The sequence below is a fragment of the Symphodus melops genome, assembly GCF_947650265.1.
Source record: "Symphodus melops genome assembly, chromosome: 22".
Lineage (NCBI taxonomy): Eukaryota > Metazoa > Chordata > Actinopteri > Labriformes > Labridae > Symphodus > Symphodus melops.
Window position 1 is genome coordinate 6550175 of NC_136712.1, and position 18676 is coordinate 6568850.

The window sequence follows — 18676 nt, forward strand, 5'->3', positions numbered from 1 at the left end:
AAACCTTACTGCTCTTTAAAATCCAAAGTAAAACAGGTAAAGGGAGAGGACGTCCTCCATCTGAGCGGCAGAAAAAGTGTCCGAATTTACAGTACCAAAGAAGACCCCGCCTCTGTGGGCATGAACGCACACACATACTGACACAGACACACACACACACGCACACACCAGAAGTCATTGATTAGTCTAGGCCAGGGCTAATAGTCAGCTCTTACATTTAGCTCCATCAGCTAAACCAATGGTCTGAAACCTCCTGGTCTCAGAGGACAGAAAGTCAGTGTGTGACTGAGTGTTTGTGTGTTTGCATGAAATCAACCAACAATTAACAAGTTTGAAGCTCCTTGTTACATTATATGGGTACTGTGACATTTTAAACAAACTTCTAACTCTACATGTTTACGCTTTCTGGTCAATGTGAAGTGGAAGCTGATCATTTCTTGCTTTTAAGGCAGCTGTTATTGTGCGTTCTAAAGTAAAGAAAAACATGTATTGTACCACAGTGTGATCAGAGAGAGGAAGCAGGAAGGAAAAAACAGATGAAGCAGCCATACCCCCCAAAGTATAACAAAAAAGTAGGCAACAAAGGGACCGGACTTATCACGCCATACTGAAATTCTAAGATGTTTGGCTTTGCAGCTATTACAAGGGTGCCGGGAAGAGCTGTGATAAGAACACTGATTACCTCTAGAAGTCACACACTGATTTAACACAAGCAAATAAGAAATCGACAAAGTCCAGAAAATAGAATGAAATACTTAGATGAAGGTAGAACAGTGTTGTTTTAATAGATATTTGGATTTTACACCTCATCACTATTTTCCTTCTCTTTATAAAAAAACAATGTATGTAGTGTATGTATGTGTATGGTGAAACAATGAGCGATTGTTCAGAGAGTCTAAGGACTCCATGGAGACCAGCTGAGGACTTCATCTGAGAGACCATTTCCTATTTATCAGTCAATAAGACCTTAAAGAAATCTGTTCTAAAAAGGTTCTAAACCTGTTGAAGTGAAAGGTCAAAATTCATCCTTCTACAAAGCCCATTTTCCTGTCTGTTGAAGTTTGGATATATAGCAGAACAACCATTCAAATTGAAATGTTTGTTTCAGCCCTTAAAGGACTTTTTATCAGCATACACTTGAAATCGGAGTAAATGGACCTTGTAATGGTCTCGTGTTAACAGCTGAGACAAGTTGTTTCTTCACCTACTCTTTTAGTCCTGGTTAAACAACTCCCCTGTTAAGACAAATTAACAGCGTCGCGTCAGCAACTCGGCTGTATTGGCTTGTACTGTGTGCTCTGTTAAGCATGAAAAACACGGGGAGTAATTTAATATTGGAAAAAATGTTGTGCAAGTCTATAATGATAATAAGACAAGGTCACTAAAGGCTGCTGGGTGTTTAAGAAGCAGTTGATTAATCACGGCAGGTTATTGATTGTGGCAACAGTGTGACATTAAAGAGATACTTTAAAATGTGGTTTGTGTTATGTGAGGCTGGATCAATCTGGAATTATGAGAACAATACCAGTCAGTTGTGCAGATCAATAGAGACAACAGAGAAGACAGCAAACAAGAGAAGAGGTTTAAGAACATTTAATATCCAATTCAAATATATCCCCGTTTATCCAAGAGGAAAACATTTTTGACAAATAAAGAAATTGTGTAAAAATGTATTTATTAACATTTGGTTTTCTTTAATGGCGATGTTTTTTTGTTTTTTTAAATGTGGTTGACGTGTTGAATTAAAAGTAAAAGTAAAAGTCATTAAAAAAATAACTGTAGATATGTTGCATAAGACTTTGTTTCTGTTCATATTTTAGCTGTACATCTAATTGGAACAAAACACACTGTTCATAAGACTCCATAAGAACAATACATTTTGCCTTCATTACAAAAATAGAAAAAAAAATACTCTGGTATAGTTTGTTTTTGTTGTTGCTGTTTTTGCTCGCTACTATCAAGTCTGCATATAAAAGGAGTTTAGCAAAGGAGCCAAACAAAAAGCTACTTGGCTCTTTTTCCAGCTCCTCTTCTAAAGGGAGAGACTGGGTGGGAATCTTACAGAACATGTGCAGTGCAAAGATACTCTTCAAATGTATTTATTACTATACTGGCTTCAACTCCCCTCTGTTAACCCTAAACAATCAATATTAGATACATTTATAAACCTTCTTAATATTCATTTTACTGTATAGTGGTTTCTTAAACTGGATTTTCCATCGATTACTTTTTTATTCCCGTTTCTTTTTTACTTGATTCTTTTTTATTTTCAAATAAAAAAATCTCAACAGATTGAGTTGCTAAGTGGCTAAATGATAATGATGCGAGGTTGTTGATGATATTGCTGTAACTGAAACAGGAAAAATCTGAGTGGATTATCTAACAATAACAACTGTTCAATCATGTCATTTTACAGAAGTTAATCAGAGACGCACCTCAGGATTTTCTCTCTGTGAGGAAGTGTATTGGATTCTTAATGTCAGATGGATACCATGCCACTATAAACTCTTCTTCATTATAATGATATTCAAAAGAGGGCTTATAAAACACTGTTAAAGTTAACAGGTGGAAAAAAGAAAGCACTTAAAGATGTTTGGATAGTAAACATACTTTTTTTTAGAAAGTAAAGTAGTCAGAACTTAATCTAAAAGAGATTTTTAAAATTGAAGATAAAACAACTCTGACCATGTTTAAGCATTCTCAGTTTCTAAATAAAACACATTCAACCTGTTTGTATACTTCATTGTATGAGTGAAGTCAGTTTCAAGTTTGTGCGAGTGTGTCCTTCAACAGAAGACAAATCCACGAGGCTGACTTGTGTAAGACAACGCAGTCAAATTTGAGGAAATACATTTCAATATCATTCTGCTGCACTTGAAATTCAAAACACCTTGGGGATAACAAGGTTGCTGCATATTGTTTTCTTCACTGAGGTCCAGATGGTTCGGTTAAGAGACATTTCAAAGAGCATTTAAGAACTGTTTTTTTCTTGGAGAAGAGGCAAAATTAAATGGAAATGGAAACAAAGATATTTGCACATTTTGAAACATTGGCTTTGTTGCCTCCAGAGAGATTGGATATAAAGTGAAGAGAGAGATTATATTGCAGAGAAGATACACTGGTGACACTGGTAAGTGATAGTCAGAGCAGAAAGTGGTCCGTCCACGTGAAGTGTAAGAACAAGCCTTCTCCGGACATGGTGCGAGTTTTGACAGAGGGTGTAAAGAGTCATCAGTACTTAGTGCTGCTGTCGTTAGCACAGCGGTTAACGTAGGTTTCATAGATGGTGTCCAGGAATGAGCTGTCAGTCTGAAACACAAAAGATAGCATTATCATCTGGCATTTTTAGCGCAAATATTGTTCTTTTATCGATCCAGATGTATCAGTGGAAGATATTTTATGTAAAAAATATGTATATATTTTGGATACTTTTGCCTTTATTTGATAGCACAGCTAAAGAGAGTCAGGAAACAGTGGGAGGAGAGAGCGAGTAATAACATGCAGCAAAGGGCTGAGGCTGGATTCGCATCCACAGCCTCTGTTTATAACGGCTGGGATATTATTCTTTTTACCTGGATCAGATGCAGCAGTGAGGCTTGAAGCTGGCTTTTTGTCAGAACTCTGGACAGAGTTGACGGTGCATTTGCCGACATGCTACCCATAGACTTTGCCTGAGTGAACACACTGGGAGAGAGGAGCATGTCGGGGGCCACAGTGGCTGGTATCCGTTGGGGAGAAATGACCTAAACATGCATACACAGTTATTAGTACTCCTGTTAAATATTCTTATACCCAAAATAACATCAAAAATAAAATTCACCGTCAACGAGCCAGAGAGAAGTTCGAACAGCGCTCACCTGAAACTGCAGTGCAGCCTTTTGACCTGCAGTTACGGTGCCTTGACTTGGCCCCAGAAATCGCGGGGCCAATCCTGGTCCCAGTCGAGGGGGATCATGGGAGGCCAGGCTTTGCTCTTGTTGGACCAACTGGAGTTTTTGGAGGAGCTCATGAGGCGACACCACACCGGGCACCTGGGAAGACAGAGCTGACAGGACGAAATGATGAGAATCTTCAAGATAGACAAAAACATCGTCAAAGGAATAAATCAAACAAATGACTTAGAATAAGTCCATTGAGTTCGATGTTGTACAGAGATGGTCACTAGTTTTATCAATCAGGTGGCAAAAACAAACAAAATAATGCACTGATGACACAACAACTGATTGGTTAAAAAGGCCTGTGTACTCCCAAAATAATCACTTTACAATTAACTAATGCGAATTCATTAGCATCCATATAGATAACTATACTGTTCAGAAGCATTGAATTACAGATACAGTGTCAATAAAAGGTAGGGGAAACACTGACATCCACTTATTCTGCATTACCTTCTTCTTTTTTTCAAACTCTTTCTATTGCTCACCTTGCTTTGCTTCAGTGCTCTTCTCCACACGCACCTACAGCTCTGGTTTCTTGCCCTGCCTCTCTTGGTTTCTTTCGTCTTGCACGCATCGGCTCTGCTGACTTTCTTTTTTCAGCAGCAAGTTTCATAGAGTCATTTCATGACACTTCTTTTTCGCAATGTGACGCACCGAAACAATCAAAACTAATAGTGTTGATTGACACCTGTAACACCCTTTTTTTCCCACAGCATCAATAGGTCCATATTATACAGAAGAGATGGCATCTCTATCAATACATGTGGAATATGTCTCTCTCCTGTGCTCTCAGATCAGCCGGTATAACGGAGGAAATCTGTTTTTTTACTCAATATTAATTATTTAATATTATTTAAAGTGACAGAAACTTGAAACTCCTGATTTGTAAAAAGCAAAAGTTATGCTTTATGTAACCTTGTATAAACATGATTCTGATTGAAGTAGAAGCTGTATGAGACATTAACTAAACTACAAATTAAGTGAGTGTTTGTTAATTCAGGAAACTGATGTCATACCTTGTGGATGTTGGAGGACTTGGTCATTGGTCACCTGAGATGGAAGCAAACCTGGTAAAGCAGAAAAAACAAGAGTAACCCATCACCAATAAATGACTCTTTTTAGCTTTTATATAACTTTGCAATTTCTTGTATAATTCCTCTCTCTAAGGTTTGGTGTGTGAAGAACACTTATACGGTAATACTGTAAACATACACATAGCCCCACCTGTTGCCTGTACAGCTGGAGCTGACGGGCTGATGTGATGCGCCTCCGGTTGAGGCTTGGGTAAGCTGACAAAATGCTGCTGGCTTTGTTGCCCTTGAAGGTGGGACCACGTCACAGAGTCCACCATTACAGGATGGGAAGAGAAATGGGGGTTCTGCTGCAGAGGAGGAGGAGGAAGGTGGGTGCAACTCAGTGGTGGGGCAGCAGAGGTGAAGGAGGACGAGGTTTGAGGAGGAGGAGGTGGCTGCGTTTGAAAAAGTCTCTTGATCGGGTCAGGTTGAAGCTGTTGCTGGGGATGATGATGATGATGGTGCTGAGGAAGATGGTGCTGCTGATGATGGTGGATCAGATGATGATGGTGGTGGTGATGCTCCAGAGAAATCCCATTGTCACAAAGCCGGTTCTCGGGGGACTCTGACAACGTCTGAAGCACCCCTCCGACCCCTCTCTGTCCCTGCATGAGCTTCTGGATGGCTGGGCAGTGCTGAGGCTGCTCCTGCTGCTGCTGCAGAACAACAACACGTCCTGCATCTTCACCAACGGTTTGTCCTCCAATCACAGCCCCAGGCATGACCACATTCCCCTGATTGGAGGCGACGCCTCTTCCAGAGTTCAGCGTTTCCTCGTACGTTAGCGCGCGGGCTACAGGTGGACGAGAGGCTTTTCCTGTTGATGGCGACCCCGTCCCAATTGCAGGGGCAGCTAAAGGAGAGACTGGTTGGGGTTTGGGTGGCTGCTGATGATGCTGTTGGGAGCCAAAAAGAGTGGCCAGAGAGAGAGGCTTCGGCTCAGGACCTTCAGTGTCCTGATGAAAAGGGTTAGAAATAAAGGAGAGCAATAAACGAGGGGGGAGGAATAGAAGGGTCTGTCTATATTCTATAAATATCACATTATTCATCTGAAGATATTTTTCCTAAGTCTGTTATAGCATTCTGAGGAATAATATGATCTGAAGGCTCCCACGAAATCAAAGAGGGAGTTGGTTCTAGCGTTGTACCTGAGTGTTTGGTTTAACAGGAATTGGCTTGATCAAGTTTGGGTTTCCAGAAAGAACACTGCTTCCACCAATCTCTTTAGGCTCCGATGTAGACTGTCCCTGTGAGAGAAAAAAAACAAACATGTTTTATAGGGGAAAAAAAAAAAAAAAGAGGAAGAACTGCAAAGATGCGGACAGAGAAAAAAAGTTTCTACCTCCTATTGGTTGAGTATGGGGAAATATGAAAAAAAGATAATTCAATGTGGAGTAGTTTTATAGAAAGAAAAAAACATATGTTGTCATCTATTCCTTAACTTTCTAATAATTCCTTCAGAGTCTCTACGTATGTTTTCTTACCTTGTCATATTCTGTGCGTGCTTTGGTCAACATCTGGATGATGTCCACTCCCTTCGCTTCACTTCCTCCTCCTCTTCCACCAATGATTCCTCCTCCACCGATGACTCCTCCTCCACCAATGACTCCTCCTCCACAAATGACTCCTCCTCCTCCTCCTCCTCCTGGAGACAACCATCCACCCTGACACTGAGCCAGCGCCTGCTCCTGCTGGGTCAGACTACACAAACAAATGAGACATAAAAAGACAAGCAGTGGAGTAGTGAACTATCTTCAGGATCAGACTAACACATCAAGCTTTAAACCTGAGATACTTTGTTATCTAAGTCACAAGATTCAACTTCACATATTCCTTACCCTGGGAGAAAATTCAAATATGCAGTGTGTTTTTGAAGGTTTGCTTTATGACCCAGACACAGTTCCATACATAAACACGTGTTTACATCTCGTTGTTTGAAGATAAAGATGCACAACAAACAACACTCGGTCATCCCTGTTGTTTGAAGGGATGTATACATTCAGTGTTTAGGTTATAAAAGCACTTACATCTTCATCCCCTGGGCGATGCGTTGGCAGTCCTCCTTATCGTAGAACCAAATCCCATGGATAACCACTGAGGGGGGCGGAGATGGACATAGACGGTCAGAGAAGGGGGGGGGGGGGGTGATTAGACCACATTTCATAAAAATAAAAAAAGAGGTCGTCGTCTAGTGCAACTCTGGGTCAATGATCAAAATCTAGTTAGCTGCTGAAATGATAAAACTGTTGAAATTTAAGACGCAGCAGCCAGAAAGGTCAGCAGACAACTAAATGAGTTCTCTAAAACATCAAATGAATGCAGACACACTGTCGTAATATTCTCCTGCTATGACATCAGTGTATTTCCCGATGGACATGTAAACTGTTTATTATCGGCCCGGCAGGGTCTGAACCGAGTCATTCCCCTATGGGAACCAGAAGAACCAGCAGGGCCCATCAGGAGCCAACAGGACACAAAAACCTGGTCAATAAGGAAGAAATACGTCAACACCCATTAGTCACAGGATTACATTGTTTCTTTCATTACCCTGTTTCTATTACATTGTTTCATTACACGCCAACTTATTACATTATTTTCATTTGCAACAGCTCCTCAACACAGAATTACACTGGTGGCTTTGCTGCACAATTCACCAATTCGAGTAAGAGAGACTTTTACTTTTGTCCAGGGACAACATTTATTAGACGAGTGTAAATAAACAGTGAAGGTTCATTTTACTTTTATCCACTCAAAGACATCTGACTGTTAAAATGTTCTGTTCTTGTGCAAATGAGTAAAGTGATCAAACAAACAAACCATTTCACTGTCAAAATGGCAGAAATCATTCGATCCTTTTCATTAAAAGGCTGACAGCTAAAATGTGTGTCCATATTTGCTTTAAAGACAATCCAAACGATTCAACCATCATCAAAATGTTGTGCCACACATTTCCCTTCCATTTGATGAATCTTTTTTTTTTTTTTTTTTTTGAGAATCTGTAATGCGCAATATCACAAGAAATGATTGCAATACTTGACTTCCAGGATGTTGTCTTTCCCTCCTCCATCTAGAAATTCAACTGCAGCCACCAACCACGTGATTAAATCTGTCGCTGTCATGGCTACGATTAGGAGTCGGAGCAAACATTTGATGTCACCTTTGTGTACTTTACAGTTGATAATCAATGTGGGGAAAAAAACACAAAACTTTAGTTTAAAGCAGACAGAATAGAAAACAGGATTCTGTGAGACACCAACACATTCCCACACAGACAGACGTGCAGAAAAAAAACACAAACGCACCCGCTTCCAATGAGGTTGGACTTACTGAGGTCAGTATGGATGAGGGCAACAGACAGAACGGGAGAGGCAGACTCACACACGCCCACGCCCACACACACACACAAAGTTCAGTTGAGCCTGGGAAAAAATCAGCCGCAGTCCCAAATAAGTAAGTGCAGTGGGAGCCTGTCTGGTAGAGCCAGAGCCACTTAGTGCTCACTGGGGATGAGACTGTTTGACAGAGAGACACGCAGTCCAAGTCAGAGAGCTGGAAAATCGAGGAAAAATGAAAAGAGACGGGTATGAAACAGGGGGAAGTGGAGTGTGAGAAAGGAGATCATCAACAAGTCCGTCAAGCGGGAAAGAGCTAGTGGAGAGCTCGAAAGCGGTCAGGATAACACAGGCAGAGATGTGTCAATGAATGGAAAATGTCAAAAAAGGAGAGAAATGTTAAATAGAGGCCATTCTTACATTCTTTGAAGCTGTCCTCGGCCTTCAAAAGCCCAAACCTCAACTAGATAGAAGCTCCTCAGGGAGAAGTGGACATGGAGTGGGTGGGGGGAGGACTACAACCAGTAGCACAGACTAAAGTGGCCACGAGTTTCAGCTATCAGGACGTATGTTAGAGAGAAAGGGGTACAAGTCAACGACACCAGAGATTGGGGGAGAGAGAGAGAGGAGGAGAGGAGGAGAGGAAGAGGGACATGTGCATTAAATAAGCACAGCAGAGTGCTCGAAACAAGTGAACCCTCATGTCACATGGGAAGATAGCTTCATACGGAGGAGAATCGTGGGATCAGGAGGCGTCACTAGCTGAGGATTGTCTAATCTAAATATGACTGCGTGCCTTTACAGTTTGAACGAGGAGCCGTCATTCTCCTGAAGTCTGCGAGGGATCGGGTCCTACAGCTGTGTGGTCTTTTCTAAACTCTCTCTGGCTAAGACAAACCAGGCGTACAAGAGAGCACGTGGGACGTCTGCTCAGCTGTAGATCTACAGTAGCTCTGTTGTGACGGGATTTCAGCAGGACGTGGATATAGCTTTTTCTTTTTTTTTAATTTTCCAAGTCTGGAAAGCTTTAGCTAAAATCGGTCTGTTCCTAATGCTCTATTGGGATTTTGCTCTTCAGTTCTATCAAACGTACAGGGCTTCATTCTTGCACAGCAGCATCACACTGAATGCAATTTGACGACACAGTACGTGGATTTGGCTGCAACCCAAACTGCTCTCCTGGGACTACTTAGAAAGTAGTACAACCCTACGCACGGACATATTTCTAAGCAGAAGTTTAGACCAAGATGGATTAGATGACCGGCTCTTACAGTAACATACATGAATGGTTGGAGTAATTGTTTTCCAAGAACTTGTCGTGATGCACTCCATGGCCTTGGAGGAGGAGTATGAAATTAGATCTAAATCTACGGAAACTCTCCTGTTAAAAGAGTATTACACTTATGCCTTCCCCTGAGGACTGACTAAAGACATACCCAGGCTTTGCTGCCATCACTGCAGCAGGACAAGTCAAACTATTTGAGAGAAACTGTCACTTCACCTGAGCGGTCGCCTTTATTATATTTTTGCTGGATAAGGGATTCATTCGGCTTCAATTTCAGCTTCAATCGGAGCAACTTCAAGTCCAAGAGGAACTTCGACAGCTGGTGTCATACTTTGAGATTTTCTAAGAGACAATTGGAGCCATGCTGAGAGGCCTGTTTCAGAGGAAACCCAAACATGAGCGACTGGAGGAGGAACCTGAGGTCAGATTTAAAGGTTCGCTGGTGTCTGAGAGAGACCTGGGATATACATACGTAAGACCCGGAGGTAAGACCCTCAGTACACCTGATGCACACAGAGAAGACATGCTTAGTAGTACCACTACACTGCTTGTGGAAGGAAAATCAGCAAATCTTCCAATGAAAGAGGCGAAAAATAAATGCATCAGAAAACGAGCGTCATGAAGAAAATCTAACAAACGTTCACTTTGAGCCTCTTAACTAATCTGCATGTACGGGTCGGTGGCATTGGAAGGTATACAGGTATACAGAGCCTTGTATACATTTTACACTGAAGCAACCTGGGATTCATGTTTCGGTTTTAATAGATTGATCGACAAAGCAGAAAGTTACTTTGACGCACAAGGTAAGCCTGACGCTACAGGTTGCACCAAATCCAGGTGAGAAGTATCAGAACCGTTTATGGATATACATTTATTTTCCCACTTTCACCCAAATAAGAGATTCAAATGAGATATTACCAATCAATGCATCTTGTAGATCAGATATATTCACATACTACCAATGGTTCAGTTAGGGGACTCCCTCAAGAGATAATTGGGTAACTAAGGTGCTTTTAGGACGGACTGTTAAAAGCGTTCCATCTCGATCCATCGTCTCTTCACTGCAGGAGGAATAATGATTTTCTCAGACATCATGTCTCCTCTCTGGATCTTGCCCTGTTCTGTCGCATGTCTCCAAAGCGTATTTTTAGCCTGGGATGCCACTTGGTGCCAACTGCCATTCCAGGAAGTAACAGCAGCACCGAGAGCTAAATGTTTGTCTAATGATAAGATTCCACGACCCTTGCACACAGAGGTCAAACAGCACAGTGGGACTGGCAGAATTACACCCAGCCTGGGGCTTACATGGTCAAATAGATCAGAAGAGAGCCAGAGGGGGGGGAACCAACATGTTTTTTCTCAGATGAGATACGTTCCAGTTTCCTGGAAGAGTTTACCATTATCCGGTGAATGCTTGATGATTGTTGGCGAGACATTTTGCTTTCTTTTGTCGCATTTCTGCTCTGCTTTTTTTTTTTTTTTTGGGATCCAACTAATCACAGCAGCTATGGCGATACACATCGGCTTGAGTGTAAACTTCTGTGTGCCTTTTGGGTGCCTTGTTATCCGTCTTCCATCAGCAGACCTGGAAGCACTGACCATTAAGTTGGCTTCAAGCTGGAGCCCATATTTCTTGTTTTATCAGAGGAAATAGTCGTCAGATGAAGGGTGAAAGTCTTTCCTTCCAAAAAAATGTGGGTTAGCTGTTTGCTTGCCATTTATTCCTCAGTACTTAAAATAGCGAATGGCGTGTACTATCTGCAGATGAACCTGGTGTAAAAGACTTTAAGGTCACAGATAAAGTTGATTTCATCGAGCTTTCAACAATGGCTAAAATAAGAAAGTTAAGTGCCGACAATAAAAGAACCCACTGGTATCTACACAGCGTCCCCTCTGCCTCTGTACGTCTTAGCCTGTTGGAGGCTGCATGACGGAGACGGAGGGAGGTCTGTGTGTCAGTGATTCCTGAGTGTGTGTTTGCATTATCAGTGACGGTTGTGGTGTATCTAATCTCTGCTTTGTGGTACTGTCAGGCTTCTCTCACACAGGGACACAGGGTGTGTGTGTGTGTGTGTGTGTGTGTGTGTGTGTGTGTGTGTGTGTGTGTGTGTGTGTGAGAGCCAGATGTATGTCTCAGAGGGAGGCAGCCTGATAGAATTGGAGTCACCACAGTACCTCTGCTCCTTATATGGTTTCCTGCTCACATGAACAGCTCACTGCACACTTTGGTCACTCGGCCAAATTGTGTATCTTTTATCTATCTTCCTTCCTGTGCCCATCGATACACCGGACATTTATAAGTGGGATATAATTGCATTACAATCAGCTCTTCAAAGTCATATATAGCCTCAATTAGACTCTTAACTTAAATACACAGATCACATATACAGTAGCTTCCTGTCGTATAAGCAATCCAATCACTCGGGAGCAACACATGAGTGATAAAGACAGGTTATTTTTGTAACAGACACAAGAAACAACAGTACTTCTTTCTTTTATTAATAGGGGAGTAGATATTTGTGGCGTTATTTGTCTTTTTCTCTGGTAAAACTGTTCATCTCTCGGTCTGGTTTACCTCTCTTTACCTGTTTAAGTTTTTCTAGGTCTTAAAATTAAGTTGTCTCACTGTGCCTGGCTGCTTATGTAACACAGCTAAGTCTCTTCATACCACAAAGTCTATGTGGCTAACCCTGGTTTTAAGTCATCTATGTCTGTGCAGTTTAACACTGGCATTTCTGGCCCCTGTATGATTAAGGTTCCGTTGTAAACATTTTTTTGACAGGTTGATAATGAAGTAAGTATACACACTCAGCCTTTAGGTATCACTCTACTGCTGGTAAATATGGCACTACAAGGATTTTAAGACTGAGAGACAATACAATGCATATAAACCACACTTACTTGTCTGTACGCATACTGTGCTCCAGATATTGTGGAGAAGATATCAGTTATTAGCAAGCAGACATAAGAAACGTGTGTGTCGTTATCCTTACATCGAGCGTTGCGGTAAAGCAGGAAGGGGTGCTGGAGCTGGAAGTCCAGGTCTTTGGTGATCGGCTCAGTCAAGTTCTCCATACTGAGTCTGTTCATGATGGTGAAACCATGCCTGGGAGATGCCAGTCTGAAATACACAGCACAGACACTTCTGAGAAATCAATCACAACCACAACTCTGGGAAAAAAAGACATCTCAGCTACTGTATGTCATCTCCTGCAGTATAACACAAACATTGTGCTGAAAGTAAATAAATGCGAAAAAATGACAAATCAAATTGACTGGTAGTTTTTTGATATGTGATCATGTAAATCTAGCAGTACTCCCAATATGTATGTTTAAGTGCTTTAACATGTTGAAAAATAACAGTACTTCAAGTGAAGTTTGTAAAATCTTAAAACTACGAGATGTGAAAGTGCAAAAAAGATATTACTTTATTGATTCCCAATGGGGAAATGTGTGCGTTGCAGCAGCAGTACAGAAATAAATAAAAAAACCTCAAACACTGAATAAAATAGTAACATAATACAATGTGAAAACTAGTAGAAGAGGATATATACAGAAGACTATACATAATGGGGTGAACTCAGCAGGACAATAAAGAAATGATGTGCAGTGAATAGCAGGTTAACAGAAACAAAATCATTACCTTGTGTAGATAAAAAGGGTGCCTTCCACCTCTGTCTTCTCCTAAAACACAAACAAACAAACACACACACACACACACACACACACACACACACACACACACACACACACACACACACACACACACACACACACACACACACACACACACACACACACACACACACACACACACACACACACACAGAGAGAGAGAGAGAGAGAGAGAGAGAGAGAAATGTGTTAAACTCGTCACTGGGTCAAACAAATTCAAAATCTTACAAAAACACCAACCCCTGCAAAACAAGTGTGCAATCGTTGAAACTAATATGTTTAATTCAAGGAAGTTAACATTTATCTATATGTATCTGGGAGTAACTATTTCAAACAAATAATCAGAGCTGATTTGAGGTAAATCTGAGTCCGTGACAAAGCGCGGGCGCAGACAGAGAGGGGGGACAAAGCTAAGCTAGGTTAGCACACACACCCGTCTATCACAGCTCAAGCTTACCCACTCATTTTCTTTGTTGTTATACGTATATAGAGCAACTTGACTGGCAACGTCCACAATGTTATTGATGTACGGGTCTTGTCGTTGCAAAGCTGCCAGACTTATGTCCAGTCCTTTGGCGGTGAGGCAGCTGTTGCTACCTGCAGAAGTCGCTGTCATTGTTCCCTATGGAGAGGTTAGCTCGCGACTTAGCTTCTGCGGCTAACGAGGCAAACAAACCAGCGACAAGGTAAAATCCTCGAACAATTAAACCTTATCTGAAGCTTGTTTGGGAAAATAAGACCTCTAAAGTTTCAAAAGCCAAGAGTTATCGAGTTCTACCTGGCATGAGTGAGTTTGTAAACGGCCATGTTTAGCCGGAGAGATTGTAAACAACCAGGCATGAGTAGTTGCATAGCCGGATCGGAGATTCCAGTCTTTTCAATCAACATGGAAAAATAGATTGAGAATTGAAAATGCAAAAAAATTGTAAGTTTTTCCAGACCCACATTTGCAACAATCAAATCTATACATGGGGAATATGTTTAGTGATACTTAGGACCTGTATGTGAAGCACAGATTATAAATAAAAAACACATTACAGAGAGTAAAATAAAGAATACATGTAAAACAATGTAGAGAGAGTAAAATAAAGAGGATTTATTAAATACATTTTCTAAATGTTCTTAATATTCCTGCAAAAGAAAAAAATTATTTAATTTTGGCACCGCTTTCTTTTTGTCGTGTTAATACAAGTGAAAGGCTGATGTTTCCCTTCTGTCTTCCCTGTACTAGTTTAAGGCATCATTAATAAAAAAAACAAAAAAACATTGCCGTTGTAGTTCCAATAAAATCCACTAGGGGGCATCAACAGGATGATTTAAACAACCCTCCGGTCTTTATCCATAAAGTACTTCATGGGCTGGAAACAGGATTGATTTGAAAGCCTGGACAAGACAGTTTTAGAAGTCCGCCTCAAGAGTTTTGTCAAAGTTGAAAAGATACACTTGTAAAAGCCGTTACACCAATTTCTTTGGGATTTTGTAAAGGAATGAATTTCCATGCTAAGAGAAATATCACTGTTTTAGACTCATTGCACAGTTCAGGATATATTTGAATCTTAAGCTATATATATATATATATATATATATATATATATATATATATATATATATATATATATATATATATTATTATTATTATTATTTTAACCTGTGTGTATTAAAAAAAACAACATGTTTAATGTGAACCTAGTATACCCAGTTATGTTCTAATCTTTCAAACATTGCATGAATTGAATTAAATGCCTGAGTGTTTTCTACACTAAATTATATTCATTTCTTATGGTTTAGTCTTATTTTCTGCTTAAGTCACATTTGCTTTCTCCATAACTGCGCCACTGTTTGAGCTTAAAATAGTTTCTCTAATTTCTATGCTAATTTAGATACATTATTTCATCTCTCAATGTACAAACACCAGCTCAAGGTTTCCAAAATGAGACAGCCCTATCCTGAAATGACTACTCAGGGACAGAACAGAAATGGAATCAATGACAGGACTTTATATTTTCAAAATCAATATATTAGGCCTGCAACCATATCACACAATCAGCTGAACTATCAGACAGTTATCTTCTATTTTCAGTTGAACATTTCCTGTTTTGCTGTGAGGGTATTTGAGGCAACTTCATGCATTCTTTTTTTATCCCATAATTACCATTATTTAGCATTCCACACACAATATGCACTCTGACAATGCTCTGGAGTAAACTTAGTTCAGTGCTTGCACACACAGATATGCTCGACAGCTGGTGTGGATCCATCAGCATTCATGCTAGAGAGTCCTTGAGAAGCAATGACCATCCAGCTTCTTAAGCAGCACTGGATGAAAGCATCTGCTTTTGCTACTTATAGCAACTTCTTCTCTTAATGTGAATTCCAGGCACTTCCAGGTCCAACTATAACACTTCTGCCTCAACAGTTACATGAAAGTAGCCTCTTTGTGGCTCTTAATGGCCCGTTTGTATCAGCAAGTATGCGTATTATTTTTGTCAGACTGGCAGTGTGCATGCGTGTTTTGAGGTGTGTTTCTGCTTGTTTCTTAGTCAGGGTGGTATCTATCTGTCAGTCAGAGGGTGTGTGTTTGTCAATGATGAGGCTAATGAGTTATCCATCAGCAGATCAATACTGTCTATAAACATTCAGTAAAGATTGAGTGTTTTTTTTCTGATTGGTTGGGATAAGCCAGGAGGTGCTGATGATTGGATCCCAGGAAGGATAATAGGATATAGCCAGAAGGCAGTTTTTTGTTTTTATTTAACAAAAGAATCTTACTTGATTACATATATCATGCTTAAGCCATCAGTAAAGAGTAAGGGGACAAGAACTCTGAGGTTAGGGTCAAAATGAAAGGGTGGTAGACAGTCACTGGAGTGGTCAATATTTTGCTTCATCATGCTTTCAGCTGGGGACATTAAGTTAAGTATTCAACACCTTGATGTCTGTGTAGGTTCTCAGTCATCCCGGTCAAAAAGGCAAATGAACTTAGAAGATCTTTAAGATGTCCCCATGCTTCTTCAGTTCTGTAGAAGTTCTATTGAAGCCTTTTGGAGGAGAGGTGAAACATCTTAAATCAAGTCCAGTTACCTTTGGATCAAGATTCACATTTTAAAGGTTTATTTGTGGGCTTTTTTAGCCTTTAATGGACAGGACAGGGTCGGACACGAACCACGGGTCGGACGCGAACCCAGGTCGCCCGCAGTGCCACTGCGCCACCGGCGCTCCCAAGATTGACATTTAACACCTGACGTAATGACTAAGAAATGCATCTATACAAACCTTAATTTACAAAAGAAAAGTGCAGCTGAAGCATCATGTTTCACCATGGCAACCCCTTTAGACTAAATAATGTTCATATCATAAAGCACAATGCACCTCGCCACAGTTTTTATTTTGTTGGCCCACGGTTATTTAGAGTTTCTGGCATCCATTCGATTTTTTGTCCTTTGCAGAGCTGGAAACATAAAGGATGACTGCTGAAAAGAAATTGATGCCACTTATTATATGAGGGGATTTTATGGTTTGTTATGTAGTCTGAGAGGAGAAAGTATGGTGGTCTTTGCAAAGTAGTAAAAAACAGAAGCCTTAAACATTTAAATACAATAACACACGAAACAACAACATACAATACAAAGGATACTAAAATATGATGTGATACGGTATGGTATGATACCAAACAAATGATTGGATTTACTTTTTTGTCCATTTTAAACATTTAGTTTGATTTTTCTCTGAAATATTTTGAGCTAAATCAGATTTCTTCATTCAAAACTGTACTTAAAATGAGATTTATATTTAGGCTTTTATGCCTTAATCAGATAGACAAGAGCAATGAATTGAAAATCAGGGAGAGGTGAGGCATGCAGGAAAGGAGCGACACAAGTCGGATATGGACCGCAGCATCTAACCACTAAGCCATCTGCACCCCTAAAACTCTACATTTTTAAAGACTCTCTTCTCTTCCTGTATTGCATAACCAACCGTATGAAAAATATATTAATGGATACATAAAACATGTGCTTTTGTTATTTCTTTGTAATTAGCAGTGTTCTGTTTTACTGGCTGTGATTTCAAATGTTACCTTTTGATATTGCTACTGTATCTCATAGCTAATCAGTTTGTTAGAAGCAAAGAGACTTTATACATTATTTAATATCGATGTTACAGGGCAACTTATTAAAAGCATTGATGAGAAAGTGTTTAAGTTCTTTGTTTTTTAACTTTGCTTTTTAAATGGGAATGTCATCAGAGTTTCATATGAAGTGCATGAATAAGTCAGATCTGGGTTCTAAACTGAAAGGCAATTCATGAATCAGGATCTAAAAACATCTCTACAACATGCCTCCAACCACTCTACCTACCAGCTCTGTTTAAAGCAGCAGCCTCTGTTATGAGGGGATTCCCGTTTGACTGACCATCAGACTTTCGGTTTCCCACATGGGATACATATGAGAGTGTTTTTGTCTGCAGAGATTCCCAGAGACCAACAGAGCTTAGGAGTCACACACACGCTCACACACATAGAAAAGGGGGTCGGGAACTGCAAATATAGAACAGTCCTAAATAGAATTGATATTCTATGTGCAGGCTGGATTTCAGAGAACATGTGTGTATGTGAGTTTGTGTGTTTGTGCTTCCCCTGGGCACAAATGTCTGTTCCCACGACCTGCCCTCCACCCGTTCTTCATTCTTTCAGTCCTTCCTTCTGTCTGTCCCTCAATTCGCAGGCCACTGTAATCAAACAGAAGCTTCTTTGGACAGAAAGTAAAAGGCAGAGTGCTGATACGCTGTCCATCCGTTTCCCTATCAGAAAAGGGCTGATCACTGAATCATCTCCAGTCGTAAGGAATAACAAACATTTGAGTACAATGTGATGATCCAGAACTTTGATTCAAACTCGTATGAAAATACTAACTTGCATAGCAGAAGTTTCATTTGTACATGATATCCTGCCCCTAAAAGCACCTCCCAACAAAACAGCTTCATCTTGTAACCTTTGTTGGGACTACCAATCCCAGCTCTGTAGGCTTCAAAGCCTGGGCACACAAAACTGTGTACAGTGTCACACTAAAATTATGCTTTGCATTATCACACTGTGATGAATGATCTGATAATACAGGTATAATATTCCTGTATTAATACTAACTTCTGAAATGATACGTTTCGATAACAATACAGTCACTATTGACAACAAAAAGTCTTTTCCATTCAGGATCTTTACCTCTCTTCCAAATGCACAGTGCATTAACATAACATTTGCATCATAAAACCCTGCATACTGCTCATAATCAGACAATTCATCTGTCAGATGACACAAACAGAATCTTTAATGAGCTGTTTCCCTCTCTTTACTATGTCTGCAGTGACACATGAAGACAA

The 18676-nt window shown here is 40.3% G+C and overlaps 2 protein-coding genes across 4 annotated transcripts in view; both read right to left on the bottom strand.

Moving 5' to 3' along the window:
* cacna2d4a (calcium channel, voltage-dependent, alpha 2/delta subunit 4a) overlaps positions 1-133 on the bottom strand; it is an 84873-nt gene extending 84740 nt beyond the window's left edge. Inside the window, exon 1 of the mRNA XM_079335646.1 lies at positions 10-133. The gene's annotated coding sequence lies outside the window, so the exon portion shown is untranslated. The remainder of the gene's footprint in view (positions 1-9) is intronic.
* A 1445-nt stretch (positions 134-1578) lies between these two features.
* On the bottom strand, positions 1579-14186 carry dcp1b (decapping mRNA 1B). Of its 3 annotated transcripts, none has more exons than XM_079335657.1 (11): positions 13761-14186; positions 13272-13312; positions 12622-12749; positions 7039-7105; positions 6496-6712; positions 6160-6258; positions 5163-5967; positions 4955-5005; positions 3858-4045; positions 3573-3743; positions 1579-3309 (listed from the first exon to the last, which is right to left on the bottom strand). In XM_079335657.1, exons 1-11 carry the CDS (start codon positions 13917-13919, stop codon positions 3232-3234), a joined length of 2004 nt encoding a protein of 667 aa, XP_079191783.1. In that variant the 5' UTR covers positions 13920-14186; the 3' UTR covers positions 1579-3231. The 3 variants fall into 3 exon arrangements, with proteins under 3 accessions (XP_079191783.1, XP_079191784.1, XP_079191785.1); XM_079335658.1 differs by having other exon boundaries at positions 14082-14159; XM_079335659.1 differs by lacking the exons at positions 1579-3309; positions 3573-3743; positions 3858-4045 and adding an exon at positions 4052-4528.
* Positions 14187-18676: the final 4490 nt, after the last annotated feature.

Excerpts from the sequence above, each read along its gene's own strand:
- dcp1b (XM_079335657.1), bottom strand. The coding sequence starts at position 13,919 with ATGACAGCGACTTCTGCAGGTAGCAACAGCTGCCTCACCGCCAAAGGA. Across the intron at positions 13,313-13,760 it reads ACAACAAAGAAAATGAGTGG|GAGAAGACAGAGGTGGAAGG; the intron begins GTAAGCTTGAGC and ends TTTGTGTTTTAG. Across the intron at positions 3,310-3,572 it reads CACTGCTGCATCTGATCCAG|ACTGACAGCTCATTCCTGGA; the intron begins GTAAAAAGAATA and ends TTTGTGTTTCAG.